The 14241-nt window shown below is 47.3% G+C and overlaps 2 protein-coding genes across 2 annotated transcripts in view; one reads left to right on the plus strand and one right to left on the minus strand.

Moving 5' to 3' along the window:
- Positions 1–2963: 2963 nt before the first annotated feature.
- LTC4S (leukotriene C4 synthase) lies at positions 2964–10850 on the plus strand. The gene is made up of 5 exons (XM_009491318.2): positions 2964–3021; positions 7452–7551; positions 9426–9496; positions 10348–10429; positions 10703–10850. The coding sequence occupies exons 1-5, from the start codon at positions 2964–2966 to the stop codon at positions 10848–10850; spliced, it is 459 nt and encodes a 152-aa protein (XP_009489593.2).
- Positions 10851–12984: 2134 nt separating this feature from the next.
- Positions 12985–14241, minus strand: part of MGAT4B (alpha-1,3-mannosyl-glycoprotein 4-beta-N-acetylglucosaminyltransferase B) — a 51379-nt gene continuing 50122 nt past the window's right edge. Inside the window, exons 14-15 of the mRNA XM_075715096.1 lie at positions 13117–13229; positions 12985–13008 (exon numbers count right to left, since the gene is read on the minus strand). Of these exons, the coding sequence (XP_075571211.1) occupies positions 12985–13008; positions 13117–13229 (137 nt within the window). The remainder of the gene's footprint in view (positions 13009–13116; positions 13230–14241) is intronic.

Consider the following 14241-nt stretch of genomic DNA (forward strand, 5'->3'; position numbering starts at 1 on the left):
TTCCTTTGAAAACAAGGCTTTGTGCTACACCCACGGCTTCTGGACTTTTTTTTTCTTTTTTTTTTTCCAATGCAGTTGTAGGCCTTAAGCTAGGAAATAAGACTGCAGAGGTTGTTGTTACTAGGGAAAAAGATGTCAATAACTACCGAGACCTCACATGTGCAAAATTGTAGAGTTCCAAAAAATATGCTCAGATTCCCTCAAAATAACAGGCCTTAGAGGTTCAAATTGGTTTCCTTGAGACTTGTAAAAGGACAAAGATTATGTTTGTTTGATGTAGGCAGATTGCACAAAAAAAAAAACCCCGAAATGAGGAACACGTACGGGAAGCATGAGTTACTGTTTCTGAACATGGAACAAAATACTGGCAGCAAGTTACATGAAGATTTTGGCTTAGAGGTGGTAAGGTCCCTAAGGCACTGCCGAGAGCCGGGGGGTTGAAGAGGCTGTGGAAAATAATGGCAAAAGAGGTCTTTCAGCCCCTGCTGGGTTGTTGAGCCTCTTGAGATGGACGCTTACGTGGATGTTGGTTAGAAGAGAAGTAAAGCAAGGATCTGTGGCTCCATCAGCGCCCAAAGCAGCCCAGCTTTAGTGAGGTGTGTTTGGATGTTAATAAGTTCTTGTTAACAAGCTATTACTTGAGGAATTACTCTGAATCAAACATTTCAAAGCAGTTCTCTTAGCGAATCATACCACTTGCAGCAGACCCAAGAATTCAGTTATTTATGTAGTGTTTCCTGTTTGCCAAGTACACTTTTAACTGATGATATCTAGCCTTAAGTTCTAAACTAACGTCTCAGATCTCTCCAACCACAGATTTAGCAGTAGCGATAAAGAAGAATTTGCAAAGTGTGACACATGCGTTTCTTGTTAAGGCTGTATTTGTTTTACATGCTACTGTAATTTCATGCATCCCCCTGTGTAATAAGAATTTTAATCGGCTTCAAATGTTGAAGGATCATTCTCCAAGCATTGAAGTTGGTGTCTCGTTATATATCAAAAATGTCTTTTGAGCCCCAGCTCAAGCCTTCAGATTTCCTGACAGAGTGCATCCTGACTTAACCTGAGTATATTTCGATTATATTCCTACTCTGCAAGTTTTGAGTTGTGTTTGGGGGAAGGAGGGGACCTGTAACTTCAGAAGCTTATAAAGAACCAAATGTAATATAAGTAACAATACCAGGATGAGCTGCTTCTAGCCTGTGGGGAGCTGTGAAGTTACTACTTCATTAACTTTTGCTTTACCGCCCCATTAAAACTGCTGCATTGTATTTAATGTTGAGTAAACCAGAAAATTCCTAAACTGTTCCCTGTTGAAGTGACGTGCACATGCGTGTTTTTCCAAAGATTTTAGGGAGTCAGTGGCAGCTTGTGACCAACCTCTGCTCAGAAACTGATTTTTTTTTTTTTTTTTTTGGCTTGATTTTAGTGTTTTTGCTGAGGCCAATGTAACTCCGTAATGGAAGTGTTTTCTAAAGCCCAAATTGTTTGTTGAAATGGTGTAAGCAGTAGACTGGTGACGTTTCCCCCTTGACTTTTGTATTAGACCACCCCACCCCCCCACCCCCGATGAAATCTTGGGTGGCCAATAGATTCTGTTAAGGTTAACGTTTTTATTTCTATTTCACTCTGGGTCTGCTAGCAGCTTAGAGGGTCTAAAGTCACCTTGTATGAGTGTTCTGCAGAGAAAGGGAGCAGTTTTGCTATTCTACCTGCGTTTGGTTTGGGGTTTTGGTGTTGGTTTTTTTTTAAATGTACAATTGTATATTTGAATTAATTAAGTTTTCAACTTGATAGGCTGTCACGATGGGGTTTTGAGGCGATAAAGAGCCAAACCAGAAGAATGAACTTGCTGTATCCCATTCAGGAGAGACTGTAGGTCCGGTCACTTCTTGTTGGTATTGTGCACAAATTCTGCGCTGAGGTTTTGTGTGTGACTGTGCAGAGAGAAATGGTCAACCATAGCTCTTCATGAAAATTAAGGGAAAACCTTAGTTGATAATGAATGATACCTTTTTTTTGCCTTCTTTTCTGTTTTAAAATCTTTAAAGTCAGAGTAGTCTTTTATCCCTATAAAATTGCTCAAAAACACAGGATTAACTTTTTGAATTGATGCATATTTTGCTTTTGTGGAGTGGGGAAAAAAGTTATTCAGGGCTTGCTTTTTTTTTTTTTTTAATTTTACATTTCACAGATATAATTCTGATGTCAGTGTAACATTTCTGAGGGTCCGTGTGTTTCTACATCCTATGCTGCCATCATTCTGAACTGAGAACTTGTATTTTGTACATTAGCCAGGAAAAGGTTTCTACTGCAGAATTTTAAAAAAATCAGAAAACTACAAAAAGTGACTGATCACTAGAAAGGAAGCATACTCTTATTTGGTAAACTTACAGTATTAATTAATAGGATAAAATCTCTGAATGCTCTTCTAAAAATTCAGAATCCAGTAACAGAATGAAGTTGCTCCAGCTGAAGTCTAGAAAATCTTTTCACGTGGGCAGCTCCACTACTTGGAATAAGAGCAGAAGGTTGAGTCATTAATTTGTAAATGCTTGTTAATTTTTTACAACGTCGCACATAATTTAGATGCTTTAGAGCTGATTAGCAATAAAAGGGTTGGAAACATTCCCATCATCTTTCAATTGCCAGCAATATATAATTCAATCACGGTACAACATCTGTAAATATAATTTCAATAATTTGACGGTTTGCGCACGGACAGCTTCTGCTGTTAGGTAGCTCAGCAAAAGGCATTTGTCTGGAGTAGGCGTTTTCTGGTGGCTGGCTGCCTCGGACAGTGTGTGGCATGGGGAGAGTTAACGTGTGGTGGAGGAAACACGTGTTGCTGCAGAGCAATAAGAAGGCTCTGCAGAGCATGCAGTAGTGGGAGTGTGGGAGAGAGGGCTGGAGAGCATCTGCAACCATCGCACCTGCAAGGGCTTTGGGCCACAGGCGGCAACATGAGAAATCAGATAGACCTGCTGGCCACTGTCACAGTTTTGGGAGTCCTGGAGCAAGGTAAATGTCCTTTATATAATGCTAGGTAGTATTAAGCCAATTATATTAAGCTTTGTGGAACCTGGCTCCTGTATTTTGACTGGAGTCTCTCTGGAATGGAAGTTGCTGTTTTCCGACATGATAAAATGATGCAAATGTTTGGCCGTTCATGTGGAAGTGTTACGGCTGGGGATGTTCATTATTTAATAGGGACTAAAATGATTTGCAAACCTCAAAGCCAGCATCCTAGAAGGAAATAAAATTTAAGTTTTAAACTTAAAATGATCTCAACAATAGAATGTCTTTAAAATATTTTCTGTGAATTAATTTCAGCAGGTAATTTGTAACTTAGGGTGGCTGGAGGTAGCTGAAATAAAGGCAGGTTGATGAATACACAGATGAAGAGGTCAGTGTAAAAACATACATCTATGTATATAGAAAAGAGCATCGCGTACACGTGTGTTTCTCTTCTGTGACCTATATCGTTACATGTTCAATTCATACAGCTTAGCTGCACGGAGCAGGTGATGAGATGAGCTGACAGCACATAGTAATTTGGAAACTAATGCAAGCCCTTCTGGTCAGAAATAAAAAGAGACATCCTCAAAGAAACTCGGCAACTTCTTGTAATTTAAATAGATGCGTTTGGTTAGACTGTTTAGAAAGAAGTGGTGGTGTTGCCAAGCTGTCTACCTCTTGTGTTTATTTGTGGGTCCTTTGGGCAAAGGCGCCTCCCCCCTGGGCTTCGGCAGGGTCACGGAAGGGGGTGCTGCCCCTGCCTGGGGTGGGGGCAGAGCACCCATTTTATTAAAATCTTCACATTTCTATGAGGAAGGTTGGTTTGTGGGGTTTTTTTATTACTGAATTAATTCACTGTAGAGCTATCGCACCTCTTTGCTTACAAATGGATGCGAATTTCTGAGCAGCCTGATCTCTTTTTAGCCATCAGATGATAAATCTCTTAATATAAGCACCATTTAAAACACAAATGCTACTTGAAGAACAGAGTTCAAGATTTCTGAATTACCAGTAACTTCCTCTCAAACAATGTGCAGAGAAATATCAGCAACTACAAATGGAAGATACTTTTGTCTTACGAATTTTTTTGTTATTAAACTAAGTGGGGATGGAGAGCGTGTTTAGTGTGCAAAGAGAAGGCGTGAAGAAAACTTGAAATAGAGTTACTGAAATGTTGCTAAGCGCTTTCTGTTGGGAAACAGTAGCAAATTGGTAGATAGCAGCTTTGTCTCAAATATAGTTGTTTTATCAGAACTTCAGGTATTTTTTAAAGGTTGCAGCCTTAGGCATTTTGCTTTCATACTATGCAAACCACACCTAGGTGTGAAGCCAGCACGTAAATAGCAAGCATTCGCACCTTCTTATCTATGCTGGATCGACAAAGTTTTATGGTCTCTGTGGGGGAAGCCAAGGAGTGATTACAAAATACAATGTGTTTCCTTTCTCCCTATTAGTAAGAAGCAGGTGTGCTGATGTCACCTTGATTCAGAGCTGTGCAGTAGCTTTTCTTGCGTGCTTTGAAAGGACATTCTGCGAGTTACAGATGTGGGGTTCGTTCTGAGATGGCAGAGCCCTGAAGCACTGATGTGCACTATACGTACAAATCCTCTTCCATCGCATCCTGATGTAGGAGATGTAATTTAATGGGTGAGCTTAGTACAGGGTTGGTTGATTTTTATTTTCTTAATTTTCTGGGAGCCTGCAGTTTCCACATTCTTTCAAGTAACTTTCCCCTTTTTAATCTAGTTATGCCCAGTTTAGCAAAGCTCTGAGCTTAGCACTGTAGATGCGTACCCCTGCCCTGTGTTGAACGCTGAACCAGAGAGCAGAACAATGCTACCACGGTTGTTGGGGGTTTTCTTTGGTTGGGGTCCGTCCCCCCCCCTTTTTATTATGGCTTCAAAGGAAATAAAGCTTATGCAATGTCTGTCAGTCCCCACAGAGCTTGTTTGCTGGGTTCACTCAAATGTGGCAGATGTCAAACCATATCATAGCCGGTAAGTTTGTGGACATAATCAAATAGAGAATGAAGGTCTGGCTGATACTTCTAGTGAGGAACAACGTGCAGGGAGAGCTCAGCCCCTGTGAGCCATGTGGGAATCCACACAGGAGTTTAACCTTGAGACACAAATCATAAAAAACTAGTTTGAAAGGTTCTGCACAGCAGATTGAGCTCTTTTCCCTAAAAGTCCATGCTGAGAAGGCTTATGCAGTGTAGTTTTTTTCAGCACCTCATTCAGAGAACTGTTTTCGGAGGGTGATTCTCCATCCTTAATGCTTCACCCATACACCAGGTTTGGAGGACAGCTAGCCATCCTCCAGAAGGCTCTTGCTCTTCTTGGGTGTTTTTTTTTTTTTGTATATTATCCATCCCTAAGCGTAAGGGATCTGTTGCAAGACTCGTCTTGCCCCTGTATACAAGCAAGATGTTAAGCATGGAGTTGATGGAGAGGTTGGATCTGAAATTATTCTTACCACGCTCATCAGTCACAAGAATCCTAGAATCGTTTAGGTTGGAAAAGACCTTTAAGATCATCCAGTCCAACCATTAACCTAACATTACCAAGTCCACCACTAAACCAATTAAGGGGAGAGTAGCAATTTCATGTTTCCTGGCTTGGTGCCTGGATTATTTTTAATGAAAGTAAAAACTGGGAGTGCTGCATTAGGAAGGGTGCGGATGGCACGAAGCGGGATGAAGGCTCTTTGCCCGGTGCAGTCAGGCTTATGCCACAAGCCAGAGCTGCAGTAACTTTAGCTCGGTCCATTTCTTGAGAGGTGGCTGGGATGAGACCTTGAGAGCATTAAATAGTCGCGTAGGAGAGAGGTGCTTATCTGATGTGAGGAGGAGGTAATGGGGCGGGCCACGCTTTCATCACCTTTTTCCCAGAGCTCTGCCAGCCACCGCTGAACTGCCAGTTGTGCGTTACTGCGGGCGCAGCCGCCTGGTTTCGGAGCGGGGATGCTGTGTTGCATCCTGCCGCACCTCAGAGGCCGGACGATATCCTCACCCTTGACCGTAATCGGCGTGCTACACGAATCGGGAGGGGAAAAGCAAACTTGTTCCTCCCCACCTTTCTCTCCCAGCACCTCTTGTTTAGAGCTGGGTCACTGCACACAATGTGGGAGGCACTAGAGCAGGTGGATGTTTTCTTAAACGAATGTCTGTGTATTTAAATGGATAATACGTTGTGTAATACGCAGGTTACATAGCATCAGGTTATTTACATTTCTAATTCCCTTTACTTCTACATATGTTCTAATGCTTTTCTGCAGGCACGCATGGATCTGTCTTTAATCTTGCAACATGTGTCCCTACTTTCCTTCTCTCTCCTGCTGTTCTGCTTTTATCTTCTTTGTTAGAATAAGACAGTCGGCAAGGCAGTCCTTGCAGCCTGGCTCCTTGTCTCTCTGTTCGATGCTCTGGAAATGTTGCTACGTTAGGACCTTGCTAATCCAAGTGACTCACCTAGCAGCACGCTGCCGCAGCCACCAAAGAAATTGGTTTTATAATTTATTTTTCCCTTATATGAAAATCCTCATTTTCCATGAAGGTAACAACGTAGTAGTGCACTGAAAAGATAAATGCTTGAAACATCAGCAATCGCCTGTGGGAGTAAGAACTTTCATCAAACAGTGAAACAGTCCAAATCTTCGTGTTAACAGGTTTCCATCATTAAGAAGTGACTTTCCATGTCCCTGACAAATGTTCAAAGGAGCGACGTAGCAGACACACAGTTAGTACCTGGCACAGGCGGTCATTGCCAGCGTGCCTGCTCCTTGAACTGCTCAAGCCTTGGGGCTACCCCCCAGGAATGAAGTGGAAGAAATAATCACCCCCTTCCCCATTTCTTTATATCGCCATGATTACGAGCATCTCTAATTGACTTAACGATGTCCTGGTGCTTCAGTTTGGATGCTGCTCCGTGGCGTGGTGCCATCCTTGTACAAAAGCTTTGCGCCTGCTCGGTATAGTGGGAGGTGTTACGGGTTATTCCCATCGGACTGGCTGAAGGTGTACTAATACTCCAAATACAGAGTGCAAGATTAAAAAGAGAATCATAATTCTGTGGTGGGATGTGGACTCAGTAAGGTTTTAATGTGCATTGCTGGCCTTCCTGGGTGTGTTTGATCTGCTGGGGAGCAGCACCGAGGGTTCTGCCGCTGCGTGCTGAGTGTCAGACTATGCAAAGCGCCAGCCAGCACGGCGGCTCTGCGGTACGCGTGCTCTGCTAGGATAGCCAAATCTGAATGTAAAGTATGAGCCTGAAATAAATAGCGCATTTATTCCAGGTCGTGTGTGACTGCCCTGGACTATGAACCTAGACGGTATCAGCTCTTTTCCTCTAACCACTCGCTTGATTCCAAGCTAGATAAAGCTTAGCTAAATAAAATGCTGCTGGACTGTTACCGTTCCTGTGTTCTTTTTTTAGCCTATTTTGTGCTGCAGGTGATATATGCCCGACGGAGGTACAAGATCTCCCCTCCCGAGACAACAGGTCACCCTGAATTTGAGCGGGTCTTCAGAGCTCAGTAAGATTTTGATGTTTTTGCAGTGACTCCATCTACACATGACTTGAGTCAAGTATCGCTACCAGGAAAGACTGAAGTCACCATCAAGTCACCTTTTCACTTACTGCTGCTGATACTAGCTTGTGGTTTTGTTTGTTTGGTTGTTTTTGTTTGGTTGTTTGGGTTTTTTTAATGCTTTGCGTGCAGAGGTCTGAGTTTTGATTTGGAGCACTTTGCTCTGGCTGGAGTGTTTCTGTCCATCCACGATAATCCTCCTTCTGGCATTGTGAGATGCAGCCAAATTACAAATTAGTGGAAGAGGTCCTGCGCATTAATGCATTATAATCATTAAGTTTCATATTAATATTGGCTCCAAATTGTAAGAGTAGCTGAAGCTATATTAATAACCTAATATTTGCTTGTAAGGTTTTGCTGTTGAATTGAAGCAAAGGCCCTTGCTGGCAGAACCAACTACAAGGACGTTTTTATTTTTTCTTTTTTTTAAGCCATTGTACTGTGAAAGTCGGCACTTGCGGGCCCATGCCGAGGGCTGTTTCTTTTTGCTGCGTTCCTATGGAGAGAGCAATGCTGGAGCTAAACTGGAAACGTTCACAGATCCCTTCGGCTTCCAGCAAGCACCAGATTCTGCCTCTCTTCTCAGTCATGCTGTTTCATAAGCGATTGAAAGGAAATGGCCGGAGCTGGTTTGAAGGGTAGTTCGAGCATGGCACTAAATCCTGAACAAAGGAGCTGCATTTCCTTGCCAGCATGCAGGAAACATTTGTGGAGTGACAAAAACCCCTGCTTCGGTCCTTTTGCAATGCAGTGAAAGGCCAGCCCGCATGGGAGGCATCAGCCTTTGCTAGCTGGGTAGCTGTTGATGAGGCTTTTAATTAAATACTGGGCTGTGCGTGAACGGAGTCGTGCTGTGGGCTGCGGCGTACTGGGAAGCCCTCCGCTATATTCTGCAGAGGAGGTGACCTCAGGGAACTTGAGTTTGAGAAGGTATCTCTTCATTGTGGGCTTTTTCTTCTCTTTATTCTTTTCCCTGTGGAAAAGGATACAAATGGATAATATGTTTTGATATATTTAAAAAAAAAAGAGGGGAAGAAAGGTATTGATTTATTACTCACTCATGGAAACCTGGCAGCCTCTGCTCGCTGAAGCTCAAACTGCATTTGCAGCATAAGGTTCTTCAAACTTTTTCCAGCTCCCAATCTGGCTCCATTCCCCAAGGCTTGGTAAATTTTTGGCCAAATTTAAGATTAAATTGCCTAGGGAATGGTAAAATGTAGGAGAAATCGAGAAACAAAACTGTTGTCTTTAATAGCACAGCTCCCACCGTCCTTTCTTGCAGAAAATCTGTATTTTTGTCACTAAAAGAAAAAGGAAGGAAGAAAACCCGGCTGCAGATCTGATCACCTTCAGCTGAATTAAACCTGGGAGAAGGCTCCTTCTTGGAGCATGACTTGTGCGACACCCAAATTTGATCTGTGCTCACGCAAGGGGAAGAGAAGGCTCCTTAAATAATGTCAAGGAACCCCTACCTTTGTAGCTTTTAAGCTGTAGCTGCGCTAGATGTCTGCAAAGGCACTGTGTGTGGGGCCGAGGACGGAGCCTGTTGAGGGTCCAGCAAAGACGAATCTCCATCTCGGCCACGGCTCGTTGTTGCAGGGTCCGTGCGAATGCAGGTGAGGTGAACGCTGTGCATTGTTTGGGTGCTTTTCGTCTCTAAAATACAGATATTGGGTGTCCTTGGTCGCAGAAAAGGCAATGCCTCTTATCAGCCCTTTCAGTTTGCTCCGCTGTGCGTTTCCAGCTCACCTTTCTGGCCTCTTAACCACTCTGTGACGTGTGCGGATGCAGTTTTAACACTCATATCTGGTTCTCACCAGGGTGAATTGCTCAGAGTACTTCCCGATCTTTGTCTCACTTCTCTGGGTTGCTGGAATCTTCTTCCATCAAAGTAAGGGGGATGGGGGAACCCCAACCCAAACCACGTGCACCACATGGTCAGTCCTGAATCGGTCAGGCATTGGATTGGGCTGGATGATCATTGTAGGTCCCTTCCAACTGAAATAGTCTATTCTATTCTAAACAACAACAAAAAAAACCCCAATTCAAATCCCATTGTGACTCAGACACATCCTCTCTGTACCCGTGAGGCTATTACTTGGCGAGAGCAATGTTCCCCTTTGGCAGGACGGACCGAGGAGCGCCCCAACTCCAGCGTGCATGGAGCATGGAGCTGCTGGTAGCAGCCGAGCTGGTCTTCTGCCCAGAGAGACCAGTGCCCAGCCGTCCCCCTGCACTTTTTTTCTTAGATAAAGTCAGGCTGGTGCAGTGGTGGGGCTGGGAGCAGCGTGGCGCTCTGCTTCAGAAGCTGCTGCTTCCCACTGCGCCAGGGAAGGTGCAAACTGAAGCTGAGCTGCAATGCGATACCCAAATTGCTGTGTCAGAAGGAGAAACCATAACCCAAACAATCAGTCATCCGCTGTCCATCCCGTACCAAGCGGGTTTAGGGGATTTGGCTGCCACCGTGGGGAAGATGGGAGGAAGGACGGCGGCAGGCAGTGTTGCAAAGCCAAGCCCCGGGGCAACTTCGGGGGGTAGAGAGGTTCACTCCTCACAAAAAGGGAAGAAAAAAATCCATTTGAACTCCCACACCATTTTAAAGCCGAGTCCCTCTGTGGTTCTCGTGGCCGGGCCCCATCCGCAGGGGGAAGCGGGGGCATGAGTGACTGAGTTGGGCTGCAGCTCCGGCAGCGTCCAGGGACCCCCGGCTCCATCAGGACTCGGCTCCCCTCTCCCCCGCAGGTGTGGCCGCGGTGTGCGGGCTGCTGTACCTCTACACCCGCTTCAAGTATTTCCAGGGATACACTGCGGCTGCGCAGGGACGGTCAGTACCCGGGGGCTGCGGGCACCCCAAACCAACCCGGGGAGGCTGGGTGCAGGGTGCGTCCCCCGGGGCAGGTTTCCTTGCTGCGGGTGGGACTGAAGGCAGGTTTGCATCACCCCCTTCTCCTTCCCTCCTGCCCCCACCACGCTCGTGGCCCCATCAGCTCTTCCGCAGCGCAGTCTCGGAGGAGGATGGGGGACGCCGAGCCCTCGCCGGCATGCTTCGTGCCCCTGGTCAGCCGGCGGTATCTGACGGTGTTTTCTCCCCACGCAGGTTGGGACCGCTGTATGCCAGCGCCTGGCTGCTCTGGCTGCTGCTGGGGTTGGCGGTGGTTGGGCTCCTGGCACACTTCCTGCTGCCCCGCTCCTTCGCATGGACGGCAGCGCTGGCACGGCCCCTCCGGCTGCTCGGCGTCTGGTGAGCGGGGCCGCGGCTCTCCCAAAACCGCTGCTCGGCGGAGGGGAGGGACTCGCGTGGTGTGGTCGGTGACTGAGCATCTCCCATCTCTGTGCTTCCCTCTGAAGGGAGCGGATGCTGGCGCTCCTCTGCTCGCAAAGCCCCGCTCTTCAGAGATGATTTCCCTTCTAGAAAGCGACTGCTGCCCAGGCTCTGCCCCTGCCGCTGGGCTTCGCTGCCAGGTTTTGTAGCACTGTCTGCTCTCAAAACTCTAATGCCTCTGGCTCTGCCTCGTGGAGCACGGGCCGACCCGTATGCTGTGGTCACTCCTCCTTACTGCTGTAATGACGTATGTTGAAGGATCACACCATGGATATACAAAAAATAAATTCCTTTTCTCAGCAGAAATCACCTGTGATTGTCAAGGGTGCTTGGGGACTGGGTTTGAGAACAGCTGAGGGGTAGAGGACTGGGTTGCATGGGAAAAGCTGCTGCGATTAAAACTAACTTGAAAGGATGGGTAAGCTTGTCTAAAACCTTATCTAAATTTTGGGAAAAAAGCCTGACTCTAGTCCAAATGGCAATGTCTGTGTTTGGTATTGATGTGAATGATCTTGACTTGGCCCTGACTTCGCTTATCACCGACCCACCAGTAAGACTTTGCCCTCTCTCTGGATTTCAACTTCCACTGCAAACTCAGGGTTCGCAGGTAACTAAAGCAGGGATCAAGCAGGCAGCTCCTTGCGAAGCTGTATGTGAGTATTAAAAACAAAACAAAACAAAACAAAACGTATTTTGTAATAAAAACAACTGTTCCACAATTGCACCCTTGGGGGTGCTGGTGCCCAAGCACCTTCCTTGCTCCCCGCTGCCCAAAGACCTGACCAACTTTTCTTTTTTTAACAACTGGTGAAGGTTCCTAGGGCAAAAAAATAACCGGCGTCCCACTGGGCTGCTCTAAGTGCTTCCCCCAGCACAAGCAATGCTTTGGGAGCATCGGGTATTGGTGAGCGCTGAGGAATGACTCCCATTTCGGGTGCAGGGGCTACGGCTGGTCCCTGGGGACGCCTACGCGTCCTGGGGAGGGGAACGGGCAGGCAGAGCCAGAGCATGTGCCTCCCTGCCACGAGTGACTCTCACCGCCGCACCAAAAGTTTAAATTTAGCTTTTATTACAGTGCATGTTATTTTATATATTTATATATAGAGATGTACTTGAAAAAATCAAATGTATCCAATAATAAAAAATACAGCACATTAAAGTAGTATAATGCATTCCAGTGTATAGCTGAAGAGACATTGGGATTTACACTAATCCCTACTATTTTTGAACTGGGCTACTTCTGCTTTTATTCCCCCCCCCCCAAAAAAAAATCACACCAATCAATAACTGAAATAGTTATTTAAAAAGATGGTTTCTATACTCAATCTCAAGGCATGAAGACACTGGAGACTTCAACGTGAGTTAAGGGGCTGTGTTCAATGCTGGCAGGCACAGTGTGGCATATTTTATTTTTTTTTGTTTTCCCTGCCATACTCATAGCTCCAACCCCTTCGGATTCGTTCCTCCTCTGCCGAAGGAGGGTCAGTCTTCACCCTCGCTTAATCCTCAGCTGTGGCCAGGACCAGTGCCTGGGCGAAGGCAAGGCAGACCTCGGTCCCTGGCCGTCCCGGTCCCAGCGTGCCTGCGGGGTCAGCGGGCAGGACTCAACGTGACCAAGCCCCGGCTCTGTCCCCAGACAGAGCCAGCCATTGCCCTGTCCTGGGCCGGAGGTGCTTTTAGTCCCCACGCTGGCTAAAGCTCACCCCGACCCCAAACCGTCCCCTGCGTCGGTGCGGCCCGAGTGGCGCGCGCGGCAGCCACGCACCCGCGAGGGGCCGAGGGAGCGCCGGGGCGCTGCCCGGGGGGAGCAAAGCCAGCCCTCTGCACGGGATATTGGTTTTTGCTTTTTGCTCTTCTTCCGGAGAAGCCGACGCCCTGGCCCCTCAGCACCGGCCGGGGGTGGTGGTGCCGGCCTGGCAGCCGAGGCCTGTGGGCACCTGCGCCTCCCGGCATGGCTGTCCTTGTGGCCGGGGGAGGCGCCGCGGGGAGGAGGGAGCGGGAGGGGAGGGAGCAGGACCGGGGATCCATGCGCGTGTCCACTCTTCCTCACGCCCGTGTCATTCTGCTTTTTTGATAAAAATCTGAAAGGAGAGAGGGCCGGGATCAGAGAGAAGCTGGGGGGAGGCGGTGGGGAGCCCCGCGCCAAGAGCCGGGCAGGGCCAGCCCTCTGCCCACAAAGCCCGGCTGACCTCGCTCAAGATGATCCACACCGGGGAGTCGGTCTGGATGGAGAGCCTGATGGCCTCCAGTGGCCCGAAGGACGCGTCCACCTCGCCCTCCGCGACGCCCTTGGAGAAGGAGCCTGCGGGGAGAGCACGGGGTGACGTGGGGACAGTCCCCTGGCAGCCAGCCCCCGCCCGAGGGGACCACGAGCAGCCATGGCAGCCCCCGGCCCGCAGCTCCCGACACGCGCCAGACGGGCTGAAAAACAGCATCGTGGACAGCAATACAGTGCAAAACACTACACTGAGGGGAAGAAAACAAACCAAAAAATTATCAGCGAAGCAAAACACAATGGGGAGTATTTGACTTTACATCACTGCTGTGCAAAGGGGGGGGGGGGGGGGGGGGGGGGGGGGGGGGGGCAGAGTGGCCTGACGGCAGCACTGCTCTGTAAGAGACAAATGTTGGGTCAGGATTCATGCCACGGAGGCAAGGCTCATAGCCGCAGTGCTAGCAAGGTCTCAGCCTGTTGCTATGTCTCATTTTTGGGCGTGCTTTTTTTTTTTTTTTTTTTTTTGGTGGTTGTCGTTTTTGAAAAAAAAAAAAAATGCCACTGGGAGAAACCAGATAGCATGCAGAGGAATGCTAAAATGGTAAAAAGCTGTGTGTGCCAGGGAATTCTTCTTTTCTTGGTCTATTTTTTTTTTAAAAAAAAAGAAGTCCTAGCAGGGACATCAGGGCTTTACCACGCACCAGTGGGTCCCCGTAGGCTGCAATCACTCCTTGTCCAAAGGCAGGACAAGCACTAAAACAAGCTCAGGTGGCAGGAGACAAAGCCCAAGCTGCAAGTGGTGTGAGAATTGAGATGGGCTGAGGCGGGATTGTGCAAAATTGCCCACAGTGGAGGTTTTTTTTTTAAGACCAGGTTAGCCAAATGGATAATCTGAATAATATGGTCCCAGGTCTGAGCAGAAACATAGGACTGAAAACTCTCTGAAGAGGACACCAAGTCTAAGAGGGGAGGGAGGGTAGTGGAGGAGAGGAGACAGTGACAATTAAATCCTGTTCCAGCCTGGCTCCTGGCAAGTAGAAATTACTCTTTGCCAAGCAAACAGCACTAAGGGTCGTGATTCACTTGAAGGTGCGGGTAT

This window comes from Pelecanus crispus, chromosome 8 (assembly GCF_030463565.1).
Source record: "Pelecanus crispus isolate bPelCri1 chromosome 8, bPelCri1.pri, whole genome shotgun sequence".
Lineage (NCBI taxonomy): Eukaryota > Metazoa > Chordata > Aves > Pelecaniformes > Pelecanidae > Pelecanus > Pelecanus crispus.